Here is a 12,701-nt window from a genome sequence, read left to right as displayed (position 1 = left end):
AAGTGCTGCCTTCCCCTGAGGCTTTCCTGACCGCCCACAGTTCCCTACCCCCCTTCCTTGTTGGATTTCTCCTCAGCACTTATCACCACACTATATACGTATTAGTTTCCTGTTGTTGCAAAACAAAATACCGCACATGTAGTGTCTTAAACAACACAAGCTTATTATCTCCCAGTTCTGTGGATCGGAAGTCCGGGAGGCTTGGCTGCTTTCTCTGCTCTGGGTGCCCCCAGCCTGAAATCAAGGTGTCAGCTGCCCGGGGAGTCTCTTATCTAGAGTCTCTGAGCAAGAATCCGTTTCCAGACTCACTCAGGTTGTTGACAATTCAGAATTAAGACTGCAGTCACTGGCTTATTTCTGGGTGTCCACTGAGGTTTGCTCTCAGCTTCTAAAGACCACCTACATTCCCTGGCTGGTGGCCCCTTCACCTTCAAAGTCAGTAAAGGCCAGTTGAGTCCCTCACAGCCTACCTCTTCTCATCTGCCTTCGTCTTCTGCTTTCAAGGACCCTTGTGATGACAATGGGCCCACTCGGATAATGCAGGATAGCCTTCCTATGTCAGGGTCACCTGTTTAGCAAGCTTAATGCCAGCTGCAAAGTCCCTTTTGCTATGTAATGTAACATATTCACAGGTGTGTAACACTTGGGCAAAAAACATGAGGGCAATATTCTGCCTATCATCACATATTTTCTTAGATATTCTATTGTCAATATCCTCTTTCTGGAGTCTATGAGGGGATGGATTTCTGACTCTTTGGTATCCCAAAACGTAGAACACTGCCTGGTACATAGTAGGCATTCAAATATTTGCCTTTCTTTTGATAAAATCTCAGACTTTCTCTTTCAAAGATGGCCTTAACTTTCATTTTAACCTGAGTTTATCCAGTCAGTGAGGTTTGCCCCGCCTCGCTAGCCCTGCTGCTTATAACGCTGCTAGTTAAGGGTTGGCAGCACGGTCATGTCATATTTTCATGGAACCTCCGAGTTGACACACAAGCGACATGTCCAGGACATGGGGTACAAAGGGGACCACAGAACTGAGTGATGATCAGAGGCCAACACAGGCTATGAAGCTTCAGGCACTACCCGGTGTAGCTAAGGGCCCAGTGACTTATTGGAAAAAGCTCTTCATGGATAGTAGAGCTAGTCGTGGATACGTGTCAAGCATTGTTTTGCTCAGTAAAATAAAAAATTTAAGACTTAGTCTCACATGTCAATTATCCAGTGAAAGTTTTAAAAATGAATCATTCTGGATGTTTCTAAAGACTCCATTTAAGAGTATGTAGACAGCCTAAATCCTGGGATGATAAAGATCTGAGCTTGTGTGAAAAGACCGAAGCACACCCAGGAACAGATTCGCTCTGTGGTTCTAGTGTGGAAACCCTCTGGAAACAGGTTTATGTTAGAGGTTTTCACTTTGCCACCAGATGTCCTTCACGAGTAGGAAAATATGACGGCTTGAGTGATATTTTGAAGTGTGAATGCCCAGCATTTTTGAATGGCTGACAGTGAAAGGAAAGTGTGAGTGAATGTACATGTTACCACAGGCTTTGGATGAGACACGTATTTTGAAGGCTGCCTTACAGGTGTAGCTTTCAGAAGCAATATTTACTTAGCTCTCAAATGTTCATTTCTCATACTCTACAAACATTTGCTTAACACATTTCCTTTTCACTCCACTCCAAATTGATATTTTAAAAACTTGAGCAAATTATTATATTTAGAAATTAATATTCAGAAATACCCAACTCCTTACATTAATATTAAAGATAAAAATATAGTCATTTTAAGTGGAGTTTCCCAAGGATTCAAGTCTTTGGGACTCAAGAGCAGCATAGCTATAACACTTATAGTTAAATTAATTCTAAAAGCAGCTACTTACATCTTCAAGAAAGTCTGTTGAAAGGGGCCAAGGTATGTTTTAGCATAAAATCAAAGACTTCAATTGCAGTTTATTGCTAATAATATAATTCAAAGGAAAGTATAGAATATTTGATATATCAAACTAATAAACAGCATCCTTTAAAAACAAATTATTTGATCATGTATGTTATAAACATATACTAGAAACCGTCATAATATAAAAGGAACCAGGAAAACGGCTGCTTTAAAGAATTTGTTGTGTAAATTACCCTGTGCACCAACAAACGCTTGGGTACAGGATTCTCACCCTATCCCCATATCACCAAAGGCATGGGACAAACCTGTGCTTTATGGAGAGGGTTCTTAACGCCTTCATTAAGGGGGCAGGAGTGAGACAGGCGACCTATTTCCAGAAAACTGACGGCCATCTGCATGAAATGTCAGCCAAGCAACCAGATGTCTGATATGGACTGGCTCCCACATCCGGCTTCTCGACTGAATTCCTCCCCTTTCCACCCAGATGTTGTGGAGACCCGGACAGGGAACTTAGTGAAGCTTGTCCAGCACACAGGGGAAGGGGCGGCAATATTTTGGCGTCCTGCAGAGGGCGAAGTTACCTCTGATTTTTCTCTAGTTTGGTTCTCACTTTCCAGCTGACTCCAAAGCCAGCCCTGTTCTCTCCCTTCACGCCACCCCTCCTGAATCATGCCTGGATTTTGTCCGGCCCCCTGTCCTAAGACTTCTGGGCAGTGTGGGTGGCTTGATGGGAATGGGTCACAGAAGCAGGGTGTGTGTGAGGTGGTGGTTAGGGGTTCCTTATCTACCTGGAGTTCCAATTGGCTTGGAAAAGCTGCGGCCCCAATTTTGAAGGTATTAAAATTTGAGAACCAAATCTCTTTATCCCCTTTGCACCTAATGGAACTAAGGGCATTTCTGAGTGTTTTCTGACAATCATGTGCACATGCTGGGAGGGGTGGGACATGAGAAGAGAACACCCTCTTTTGGGGCCTTCAGTTGAATGTCACTGTCCTATGATCATTGTCATAATTCACTTCACATATTTTTTTTCTGGCTCTTCACAGAGTTGTGTGCTCTTATGTTCATGATCAGGATCCCCCCCCCCCCCCTTCTAGCATTATACAGGAACGGAGAGACCATCTTTGTGGCGATGAGGAGTCCACAGCAGACCTGAATCAGGGTTGCTGCTCAGGTGATTAATTGATAATAAATCACTCAGTGCAACTTTAGACCTATGTCATATAGGACCACTTACCTCTTATCAAGTATCTAAGAAAATGGCAGAAATGTGTGTGTGTGTGACTAAGCTTGAGAAAAGAGGACCTTGGCAGGAAGCCTGCATGTACTTAGAGTTTTCAGACCTTCTAATCAGAAATCTTGGCTGCTGTGACTTTATGCACTGCAATAATTTTATACGCATAGTAAGTCCCATACAGAGAGAGATGTGATGTAGGCTCTTGAGTTCTAAGAGTCCTGGCATCCCAGACCAAGTAGTGATGTCTTCTCTTTTCAGATGAAAAGAATCCCTGAAGATAAAGACTGACTTCCAGCGTTGCTGAAATTGTCTTACCTGGGATCAATGGCTATGGGTCATCTGTAGAATTAAAGACTGTCCTAAATCACCACTGTGTTTGGGCCAAGACAGAAGGGGAAAGGGTGATCCAATGGATGGCGGGAGGTAAAGACTCTTACCCATGCAAAAAGGATTCTTTGAAATAAGATAAAAATGCTTATAAGCTCTGGATCAGCAGAAACCTATGATCTCATTAAGTGCATGACTCCCATAGTCTGGCTCTGAAATGCCTTGGACTATTGAACTAAGGCTGCCAGGTTCAGCAAACTGCAGCTTTTGTTTTTTAATCCACACGTTTCACCAGGTAAAAGATTCTAATGTTTTAAGTGAATTTGCCCAGGATCCACAGATTACTGAGCATTCTTGGATCGTATAAGGGCAAATAAACTTATATCCTGAAAGGCAGGTGAAGGTACTGTGGTTTGGTAGAGGCCCAGTGTCTTTTTTTTTTTTTTTTTTTAAACATATCTTTATTGATTTCAGAGAGAGGAAAGGAGCGGGGGAGAGAGATAGAAATATCAATGATGAGAGAGAGTCATTGATCGACTGCCTAGCCCGCAACCCTGGCGTGTGCCCTGACCGGGAATCGAACCCCCATCTCCTGGATCCTAGATTGATGCTCAACAGCTGAGCCACCCTGGGCGGGGCAGCCCAGTGTCTTTGATGGAGAAGTGTGCCTGCCGTGAAAGTGGAACGTGCGTTTTACATGATTGAGCTTGTCCAATGCTCACAGCTACCTGAGTGGGAACATGCCAAGTCCCTACTCTTACTGGAATTAGCTTTACCATCTGACCTCAAGTTTTATTTCTCTTGCATCTATTGTATTTCAACATATTAAAATGCAATGTTAACAGACAAACTGGAGAAGCATTGAAACATTTTCAAGAAGGTCGTGGGTGGCTTTTTAATTATATTATCTGATTACACCCTCTTTTGGGTGCTAGCTTAAGAAGCCCAAGTGAAGAGATAAGTAAAAATATTTGGCTGGGTCTGGCGTACACTAGGCCCTCTCCGAGGACAGTTTGTAAGCAGCTTCTGGGAGGGTGTGTCCCAACTCGCCGCAGCTGCCTTTGAAAGCCACGTGTCCGCTAACCGCCCCTGCTATCCATCAGTCCGCGGAGCGAAGGGATGGGAAAACGATCGCTTTTCTGTTCCTCCCCAACCCGGACGGCATTGATTTAACAGCTGATTTTGCTTTTATTCGGTTAAAGCATCAGCGGAGGCGCTCGCTGTGACCCGCACTGGGGTGTTGATCAGAGCTTTCTCGGGAGCGATGACTTCTTAGCCTCCGCTCCCTCGCGGCTCCCGGGGTCCCTCCGAGAGCCGCCCGTGGACTCGAGACCGACGCGCCGCCCGGGCGACGCCCCCGGGAGAGGGCGGGTGAAAGAAGGGGCGGGCCTATTTAAATACAGGGGAGCCGGGCCTCGCCATTGGCCGCGCGCCTGTCGGTTTCCCGGGGGGGCGGGGAGTCCCGGGGGCTGGAGAGCGGTACCTGCGCTCCAGGCGCTCCAGAAAGCGCTCGTTGGCTGCCGCGGAGAGCGCGGCGCCGAGACGCGGGAGACTGCGAATCCCGGCGCCGACGCCCGGCCGCCGCGCGGGGCCCCGGCCTCCTTCGCTCCCGTGCCTTCCGCGAGCCGGCTGTGCAGGGCAGCCGGGAGCGCCCCGAACGGAAAGGAGGACCCTCGCCGCCTCCGCTCGGGCGGTAGAGAGGCGCGGGGAGATTCTGAAGGGGAGCGACTGCGCCCGAGGGCGGAGGGGCGAGGAGTTTGTGCGCGAGAAGGGAGTTGAGCTCTGCGGCGGAGACTGGCATCCCCCGGACTCCTCGTCGCCACCGCCTGCGTCCTACGGCGGCGTAAACTTCCCGGCGGCCGTGCGAGCCAGGGAGAGGCGTGCGCGGGGATGCTGCCTGGCGTCGCCGCCAGCTGCTGAGCCGTCCCACGCAGCCGCCCCCGGGGGCGCCGGGCAGCGCACGTGCGCGGGCGGCGAGGCCCGGGAGCGACCCCGCGGCGACCTGCGCGGGGTCAAGGGCGCCGGCTGCAGCGGGGCCCGGACTCGGGCGCACCTGGCCCGGACCTTGCGCTTCTAGAGACCTGCGCGGAGTGTGGTTCTCCCGGGGATCGCCCCCTTCACCTCCCCTGCGTCCTGGGCAATTGGGGGCGCCCCAGTGGACCATGAGAGATAAAGACTGAGGGCCAGGAAGGGGGAAGAGAGCCCGCCGAGAGGTGGCGGGGGCTGTTCGCGCCAAGGGCCACCGCGGCCGCGCTCCGGCCTCGCTCCGCCGCTCCACGCCTCGCGGGGCCCACGGGGCCAGCCCGGCCCGGCGGGGATGCCGGGGCTGGGGCGGAGGGCGCAGTGGCTGTGCTGGTGGTGGGGGCTGCTGTGCGGCTGCTGCGGGCCCCCGCCGCTGCGGCCGCCCCTGCTGGCCGCCTCCGCCGCCGGCGGGGGGGCGCTGCTGGGGGACGGCGGGAGCCCGGGCCGCGCGGAGCCGCCGCCGCCCTCCTCCCCCTCCTCCTCCTCGGGCTTCCTCTACCGCCGGCTCAAGACGCACGAGAAGCGGGAGATGCAGAAGGAGATCCTCTCGGTGCTGGGGCTCCCTCACCGGCCCCGGCCCTTGCACGGCCTCCAGCAGGCGCAGCCCCTTGCGCCCCCGCAGCAGCAGCCTCGCGGGGAGCCCCCTCCTGGACGGCTGAAGTCCGCGCCCCTGTTCATGCTGGATCTGTACAACGCCCTGTCTAACGACAACGACGAGGACTGGCCGTCGGACGGGGAGAGGCGGCCGCCGGGGCCCCGGAGGGCAGCCGGCGCGTCCCAGCCCAGGCAGCCGGCCCCCGGGGCTGCGCACCCCGCCAGCCGCAAGAGCCTCCTGGCCCCGGGACCTGGCGGCGGCGGCACGTCCCCACTGACCAGCGCGCAGGACAGCGCCTTCCTCAACGACGCGGACATGGTCATGAGCTTTGTGAACCTGGGTAAGGATTCCGGGGGCCGCACGATAATCCCCCCTTTGCGGTGTCCCTGGGGCGGCGCAGGGCGAGAGGGTGGTGGAGCCCTTGGCGCGCGCGCGCTGGCGAGGCGGGGACGCGAGGGCAGGCGGGCTGCGCCCCACCACCTGCCGGCCGCGGGCGGTCCCCCGTGTTCCGCGGTCCCCCGCGTTCCGCGGCCGCGGGCGGCTGCTCCGGGCGGCGCATCTTCGCGGGCGCCCGGAGCGCGTTGCGCGCTTCCCCCAAGAGCGCCCGGCTTCGGGCCAAGTTAACGAGACTGTGGCGGAAAAGCCTGGCCCGAGTGTAGCCAGCTGGGCAGGGGAAGGCTCTCGGCCACCCTTTCCCCCGCTGTTTTCTTTCGCACCCTTCACGTGCTGAGCGCCAGCCTTCCCACCCGGGCTTTTAGGGAATCCGACGGCAGCTGAGAACCTGGGAAACCCGACGTGACTGTGTTAAGGGGCGTCCACGGAACCGGGGGCGGCGGGCGCGCGGGTCCCCGCCGGCCGGGCAGCATCCCCGGCCCCGCTGGGGCGACCAGCCCGGTAACCTTTCTCACAGCCCCGGCCAGGGCCCCAGCGGCCGAACTTCTGGTCCACGGGCAGAGAAAGGGTGCGGGTTAGGGGCCGGGGTTGGGCGCGGAGCTGGTCTGAGCCGGTTGCCAGGCAACAGAATGGAAATTTAAGGGCGTCTAAATCGGGCTCGGCCACGTCTAAAACGTTCTGCCGCAAACCCGGACCGAGTTACATAGCTCCCCCCCCCCCGCGCCCCGGGTTTGTTCCTCTGTAGATGAGGACCGTGTAAAGCCCCCCCGATCCTCCCAAATCAGTGCCTCCAATCTCTGCTTCCCCTCATTCATAAGGGGACCCAGCTTAGTGTCCACAAACGGATGGTGGGGACGCGCTCTGCTCCGGGAGAAACGGGGGCGCAGCGCCCCGGGAGGTGCGCGCCCGCGTGGCCCTGCCCAGGCCCACGGTGGGTTGGCAGTCACTTGCCAAAGAAGCACGCACGTCCCCAAGCCGCGCCAAAGACCTGCGTCCCTCGTTTAAGGACACTATTTACTTGAATGACTATCACGTAAGATATTTTGGCGAGCTGTTCACAGGTGTTATCTGTGGGGTGACTCTTAACTGTTGGGTTAGCGGGGAGAAAGGAGGAATGGGGGTGAGGGGGGATGTGAAGCCGGACCATCGGCTTATCCCGGTGGTGCAGAAATCCTCCTGGGAAATTCATGAAACAGAATCTCACAGGGAGTGCAGGCTCCAGGCCTGCCAGCCTTGCTACTTGCAGTGCCAGGGGTTCTGACTGGACAAGAATTTTCACAATTTATTGGAACCGAATCCAAGGTTGAGCGACTTGCAGGAAGCATTCTAAGGAAATTCTCTTGCCAGTCAATCAGGTTTGGGGAGGGGGGGTGCAGAAGACAAGCGCTGTTGCTTATTCTAACATCTCTGCTTCCTCTGGCTTAGTAAATCCCATCACTTGCCCTCTCCCTGACGGCCCTCCTCTGCCAAGTTTCCCTGACAGCCTTTGGAGAAATGTTTTATTGCTACTTGGGGTTAGTCTCAACCTGGACAAAGGAGCAGCAGAGAAGCATGTTGTAGTCTCCAGGAAAACAGTTCCTGGGCTTGGACCATGATTGTCAACGTTGGCTGCCCATTAGCATCACCTGAGGACACTTACAGACCTAAGGGATGCTGGGGCTTCTCCTTGGAGCAATGAAGTCAGAGTCTTTGAGGGTGGTCTCTGGTGTCTTTTTTTTGTTTTTTTTTATGTGCCTTAGGCTTTTCTAATGTGCTACCATGGTCAACAAGCACTAGCATAGATTTCTGACGAATGAAGGTAATCAATAAATCATCCCAGTAAGTGATTAAGAGCAATGCTTCCTTATGTTAAAGGCTCCCAAACACACATTTGAACCAGTTGGGGGCTTTTTAAAAAAATCCAGAAGCCCAGGTGGTACCCGTATCAATTAAATCTGAATGTGTGTGGTGGCAGCCAGGTATCGGCATTTTTAAAGATCCCCAGCTGATTCCAATGTTTGGGAACCGCTGCTTTAGATGGTATTTGAAATTGTGAGAGTTGGCCTGAGGCAAGTTTGTAAAGTACGGTGACATTTGCTGTGTTTAATGACCTCCAAATTCTCCTCCTCCCTTGCTTTTCTGACCTTTCCTGGTCTACAGGTACACATTGCTTCTGAGTCACACTGCTTGAAGTTGGGTGCCAACTAATCCTGCTCAAGTGATGGCTTAACATAGTATCTCCCTAGGGATACTTTCATTTTTCATAAAGGAATTGTTAAAGATCCCCCAAAAATACCACTGAAAAATTTAAAAGTCTGAGAGAATTCAACAATACTAGTGTTAATTTCACACACACACACACTCTCTCTCTCTCTCTCTCTCTCTCTCTCTCACTGGTATGGAACTGAAAGAGATTCCTGGGTAGGGAACTCTGCCCCCAGCCCCTCCTATCAAACCCAGACTCCAAGTTTTAACTACTAGTCTGTAGGTCCAGACCTGGACTACACCTGGGTACTTAGAGGAGAAAACCTTTTCCAGATAAGTGGGATTCAAGTCCCAAAGCCACGCCGCCTGGCAGCCAAGCAATTCTATTTCATCTTAATCCATTTAGCAGTAGGAAAGGGGGATTTCATAATGAGAGGCTAAAGATGGCTCTGAGCAGAAGGACGGTTCATTTGCAGAAAGTAATTGCTTCCCAATGTGGATTCTCCGCCGAAGAAGAGTGCTGGGAGGACTCCACAGATTTCCTAATCGGTGTCAGTGGCATGTTAGCTGCATTACATGACTCATCTATGAAGGAACCTACAGAAAGATCCATGTCACAGTTCCGTGTTTCAAAGGACTCTTCTACCCACTGAATTAGATAAGTTATAAACTGAAAGCGTAAGGGAAAGTGTTACTTAGTGGTAAACATCATTTTCCCTTGGGGCTGAGGAGTAGTTTACTCATGAAACACCCTTAAAAACCCTGATCCTTGTCAGCTAGAGTGGCTGTCAGGAAGTATGAATCAACAGGATAAATTTCTCTTGCATATCCCGAGTGCTGGTCCTTGGGCCAGCTCACTGTTGTTTATGCTGACTGTTCAAAACCCACTCCGGCCAAATAGGCTGGGGGTGTGTAACCTCCCCAGTGCCACCTGGCTGGTGTGCAGAGTGCCCCGGGAAGCTGGTGCACTCATGAACCTGCATTCATCAGGGCCACAGATGCCGTTTTCTACTTGTTTTCTAATGCTAAAAATGTCTTGGCAGCCTTATGAGCAAGCCTGCCAACTTGGTGACCTTGGAGAAGTATCCCGAAATATCCTTCAGGTCTTAGCTTAAAAAATTCACCTCCTGAGTGAAGCCTTCTCTAACCACCCCCCGCCCCCCCCCACCCTCTTCTTTACCATCACAGCACCCTGTTTATTTCCTTGGCTGCACTTATCACAAGGAGTATATTTTTTTTCTTTTTAAACTTGCTTACTCATTTGTTTGTCACCTCTCTAGGATATCAGCCTCAAAAGGCAACCAGGCTTATCTACTATCGTAACCTAAGTCCCTAACATAATGCTGAGCACATAAGAGGTGCTTAATAAAAATTGAATTAATGGAAACGTAGACATATTTCCCACTTAAAATTCACATTTCGCTAATCTGGGGATCGTTTAGAAATGGTATACCTGCAAGTAAGTCAAGACATTTGGGATATGGAGGTTTCATGGCATCTGATGTATATCAGAATGCTTTACTAATAAACCTCTTGTATTAGTTCCCCATGTCTATAGTAACTTGTAATATGCATTACATTCGATACCAGTGCAAAGGTTTCTTTAAATCTCTGCATTTCAGACTTCACTTATTTATTTGAGGTGTTGATCTCCAGATGCTAGGATAAGTTGAAATAAAAAACTGAAATTATGCTCAGAAAAAGGAATCCGTATGTATTAGCACAAGTAATAAGAAACTTATTCTAAAAATACTGGCAATCTTCTGACAAAATTACTCTTGGGAAACATAAATTAGAAGAAAAATGGGAATACTCCCTACTTGTATGTGTAACCAGATACACTGTGCTGTCTTTTTCTCATAAACACAGGATCATTGGTACTATTTTTCATTTAAGCTGCCTGTACTTATGAAGGAAGATTTTTGTTAGCAGCAAATGAATCCATGCCTGCAAGCTACTCACAGCAAAAAGAGTTTAGAGAAGCAATAGATTTTCTCCCAAAGAGATTTAAAATAGTCAATGTGAAATTCAGTGGTATTTCAACAAAAAAGTTGTACAAAGTGTTCTTAACCTCAGATCAAAGGGCAAGCAGATATCATTGTTTAGGCCTCAGATGGTGTTTCCTCTGGTTGTCCTTCTAAGAATGGGTATAAATCCTTTTTAAATTTGCTGAATCATGCTCAGTTCCTCATTCTCAGTGGTGTAACTAAGTGTGCAAGTGAGAAAAAACCCTGAGGTTCAGCACTGTATTCAGCATGTAATAATTATGTTTCATTAGTGTGTGTTCAAAGTTTAGCTACTTTAAATGTTGGGTTTCAAATTAATATTTCATTAAATATGAGGGGGAGTGGGTAGGGGGGTGAACACTGAATATCAAAGGCAGTATAGCAAACTCTCAAAGAGAGTGGCCCTGTTATCTTTGCCTCCCCCCCCATCTGTTTAAAAGCTGAGTTAGAAAAGGAAAATGAAGAGCGTAAAATTTCTTGGTTCTTAGATAATTAACCAGCTTTCTGTAACCTGTTCACAAATTAATCATCCACTCTCTGCTTCCCATCCTGTATTTAAAAATAAAGTAGTCTGTGTAATGCTTAATTTTCCCTTAATATAAAGCCGTTACATTTTTTTCTTAATATTTTAATTTTTAGTCTTATTCTGCCCCCCCCTTCCTCTTGTCGGAATTTTAGTGACATCACCTTTGGTGCTTCCAGCAGTGGGAAGGAAAGTAGACAATATTTTAATCAGATAATTGTGTTCCTGATTAGAAGCTTCCATAAGAATCTGAGTAAAAGGAGTAGAGATCAGTATAGAAACTCCCTAAAAGACATGACTAGTTTGCAGGGTCCCCATGCATGGAAACAGCTATTACACATTAACCTTTCTGTCCCACCCTCAGGACACATTAACCTTTTTGTCCCACCCTCCCTGAGGCCACTGCTCAACCCAGCCACCAGCTGGGTCACCGGGGGCTGGTATGTGGCATAGCTGCGGCCTTCTCTTCTTTCGTGTCCCCCCACGAAGAGCCAGTGCATTCTGCTGTCCTTCTTTCTCTGTGCTCATTATGACAGCGAAATTGCTTTTAGTCACACGCGCCTTTCCTCTCATCACCCCCTCACCTCTCTTTCAACACCCCGGCTCCCATCTCTTTCCCAACACTTGCCCTCTGGAAACTGGTGAGCCAGAAAATGGCCCCAGTCTCACCAGGAATATATGGGACTAGTGACAGTTGTGTCAAAGAGCAGAAAACCATTCCTGTGTTAGTAAAAATTAGAGTTACTGAAGAACCAGGCTGAATGCCAGAAATTCTCAGAACCTCAGAGTTATAAATGCTAATCTTTTACCGCAAGCATTAGAAACAAATGACATTGTAATTCACTGAAGTTGATGGGAATTTTTTGTTTGGTTAGTGTTTTGAAATTATTGTCCTCTACACTCCCCCCCCCCCCCCCCCCCCCCGGTAAATATATAGCATTTAGCACCTTTATGGATTAAGTTAGACTCTAGAGCTGGCTAGGATCACAGCTACTTTCCATAACACTTTTTCCGGGGAAACCTGCCCAGCTACAGACAACCCATTGTTATGTTGGGCTTTTTGTCATTGATAGAAAGTTTGAAATTATTGGTAAATTTGCATTACTCATAGATCATAGAATTTAGAACTTTAAAGGTTCTTGCATATCACCTAATCTCTATGTTTGCAGTTAAATGTTAATGTTTATTCAGGATCATTTCCTCTTCGCTGCTGTTACATCTTAAGGCCGAGGGACAACCATCAGAACCGCAGAGAGATCCTAACATCCAGGGAGTAGGGCCACAGGGGTGTTGGTCCAGCCTGAGCAGATAATTGAGGAAAAATGACAAAAGCATGCAAGAGCGCAGCCTTGGGCAAAAACTGGGGATGACCAAATCTGTTTCTATTCGTGGATAGCATTCTCTCCCAGAACTCTGCTTTTAGAAAAGAAAAAGCTAGGCATATCTATAAATATCCCCTTGTTTGGTATGTGGAAGGACTGTTGACCCCAAAGAATTGTTTTCTGCTCTGAAAGT

The 12,701-nt window shown here is 49.6% G+C and overlaps 1 protein-coding gene across 1 annotated transcript in view; it reads left to right on the top strand.

Moving 5' to 3' along the window:
- The first annotated feature begins 5,780 nt into the window (after positions 1 to 5,780).
- BMP6 (bone morphogenetic protein 6) overlaps positions 5,781 to 12,701 on the top strand; it is a 137,056-nt gene continuing 130,135 nt past the window's right edge. Inside the window, exon 1 of the mRNA XM_087820654.1 lies at positions 5,781 to 6,420. Within this exon, the coding sequence (XP_087676780.1) occupies positions 5,781 to 6,420 (640 nt within the window). The remainder of the gene's footprint in view (positions 6,421 to 12,701) is intronic.

This window comes from Miniopterus natalensis, chromosome 9 (genome assembly GCF_054644295.1).
Source record: "Miniopterus natalensis isolate mMinNat1 chromosome 9, mMinNat1.hap1, whole genome shotgun sequence".
In the NCBI taxonomy this organism is placed as follows: Eukaryota; Metazoa; Chordata; class Mammalia; order Chiroptera; family Miniopteridae; genus Miniopterus; species Miniopterus natalensis.
This window is presented reverse-complemented; position numbering and strand designations above follow the sequence as displayed.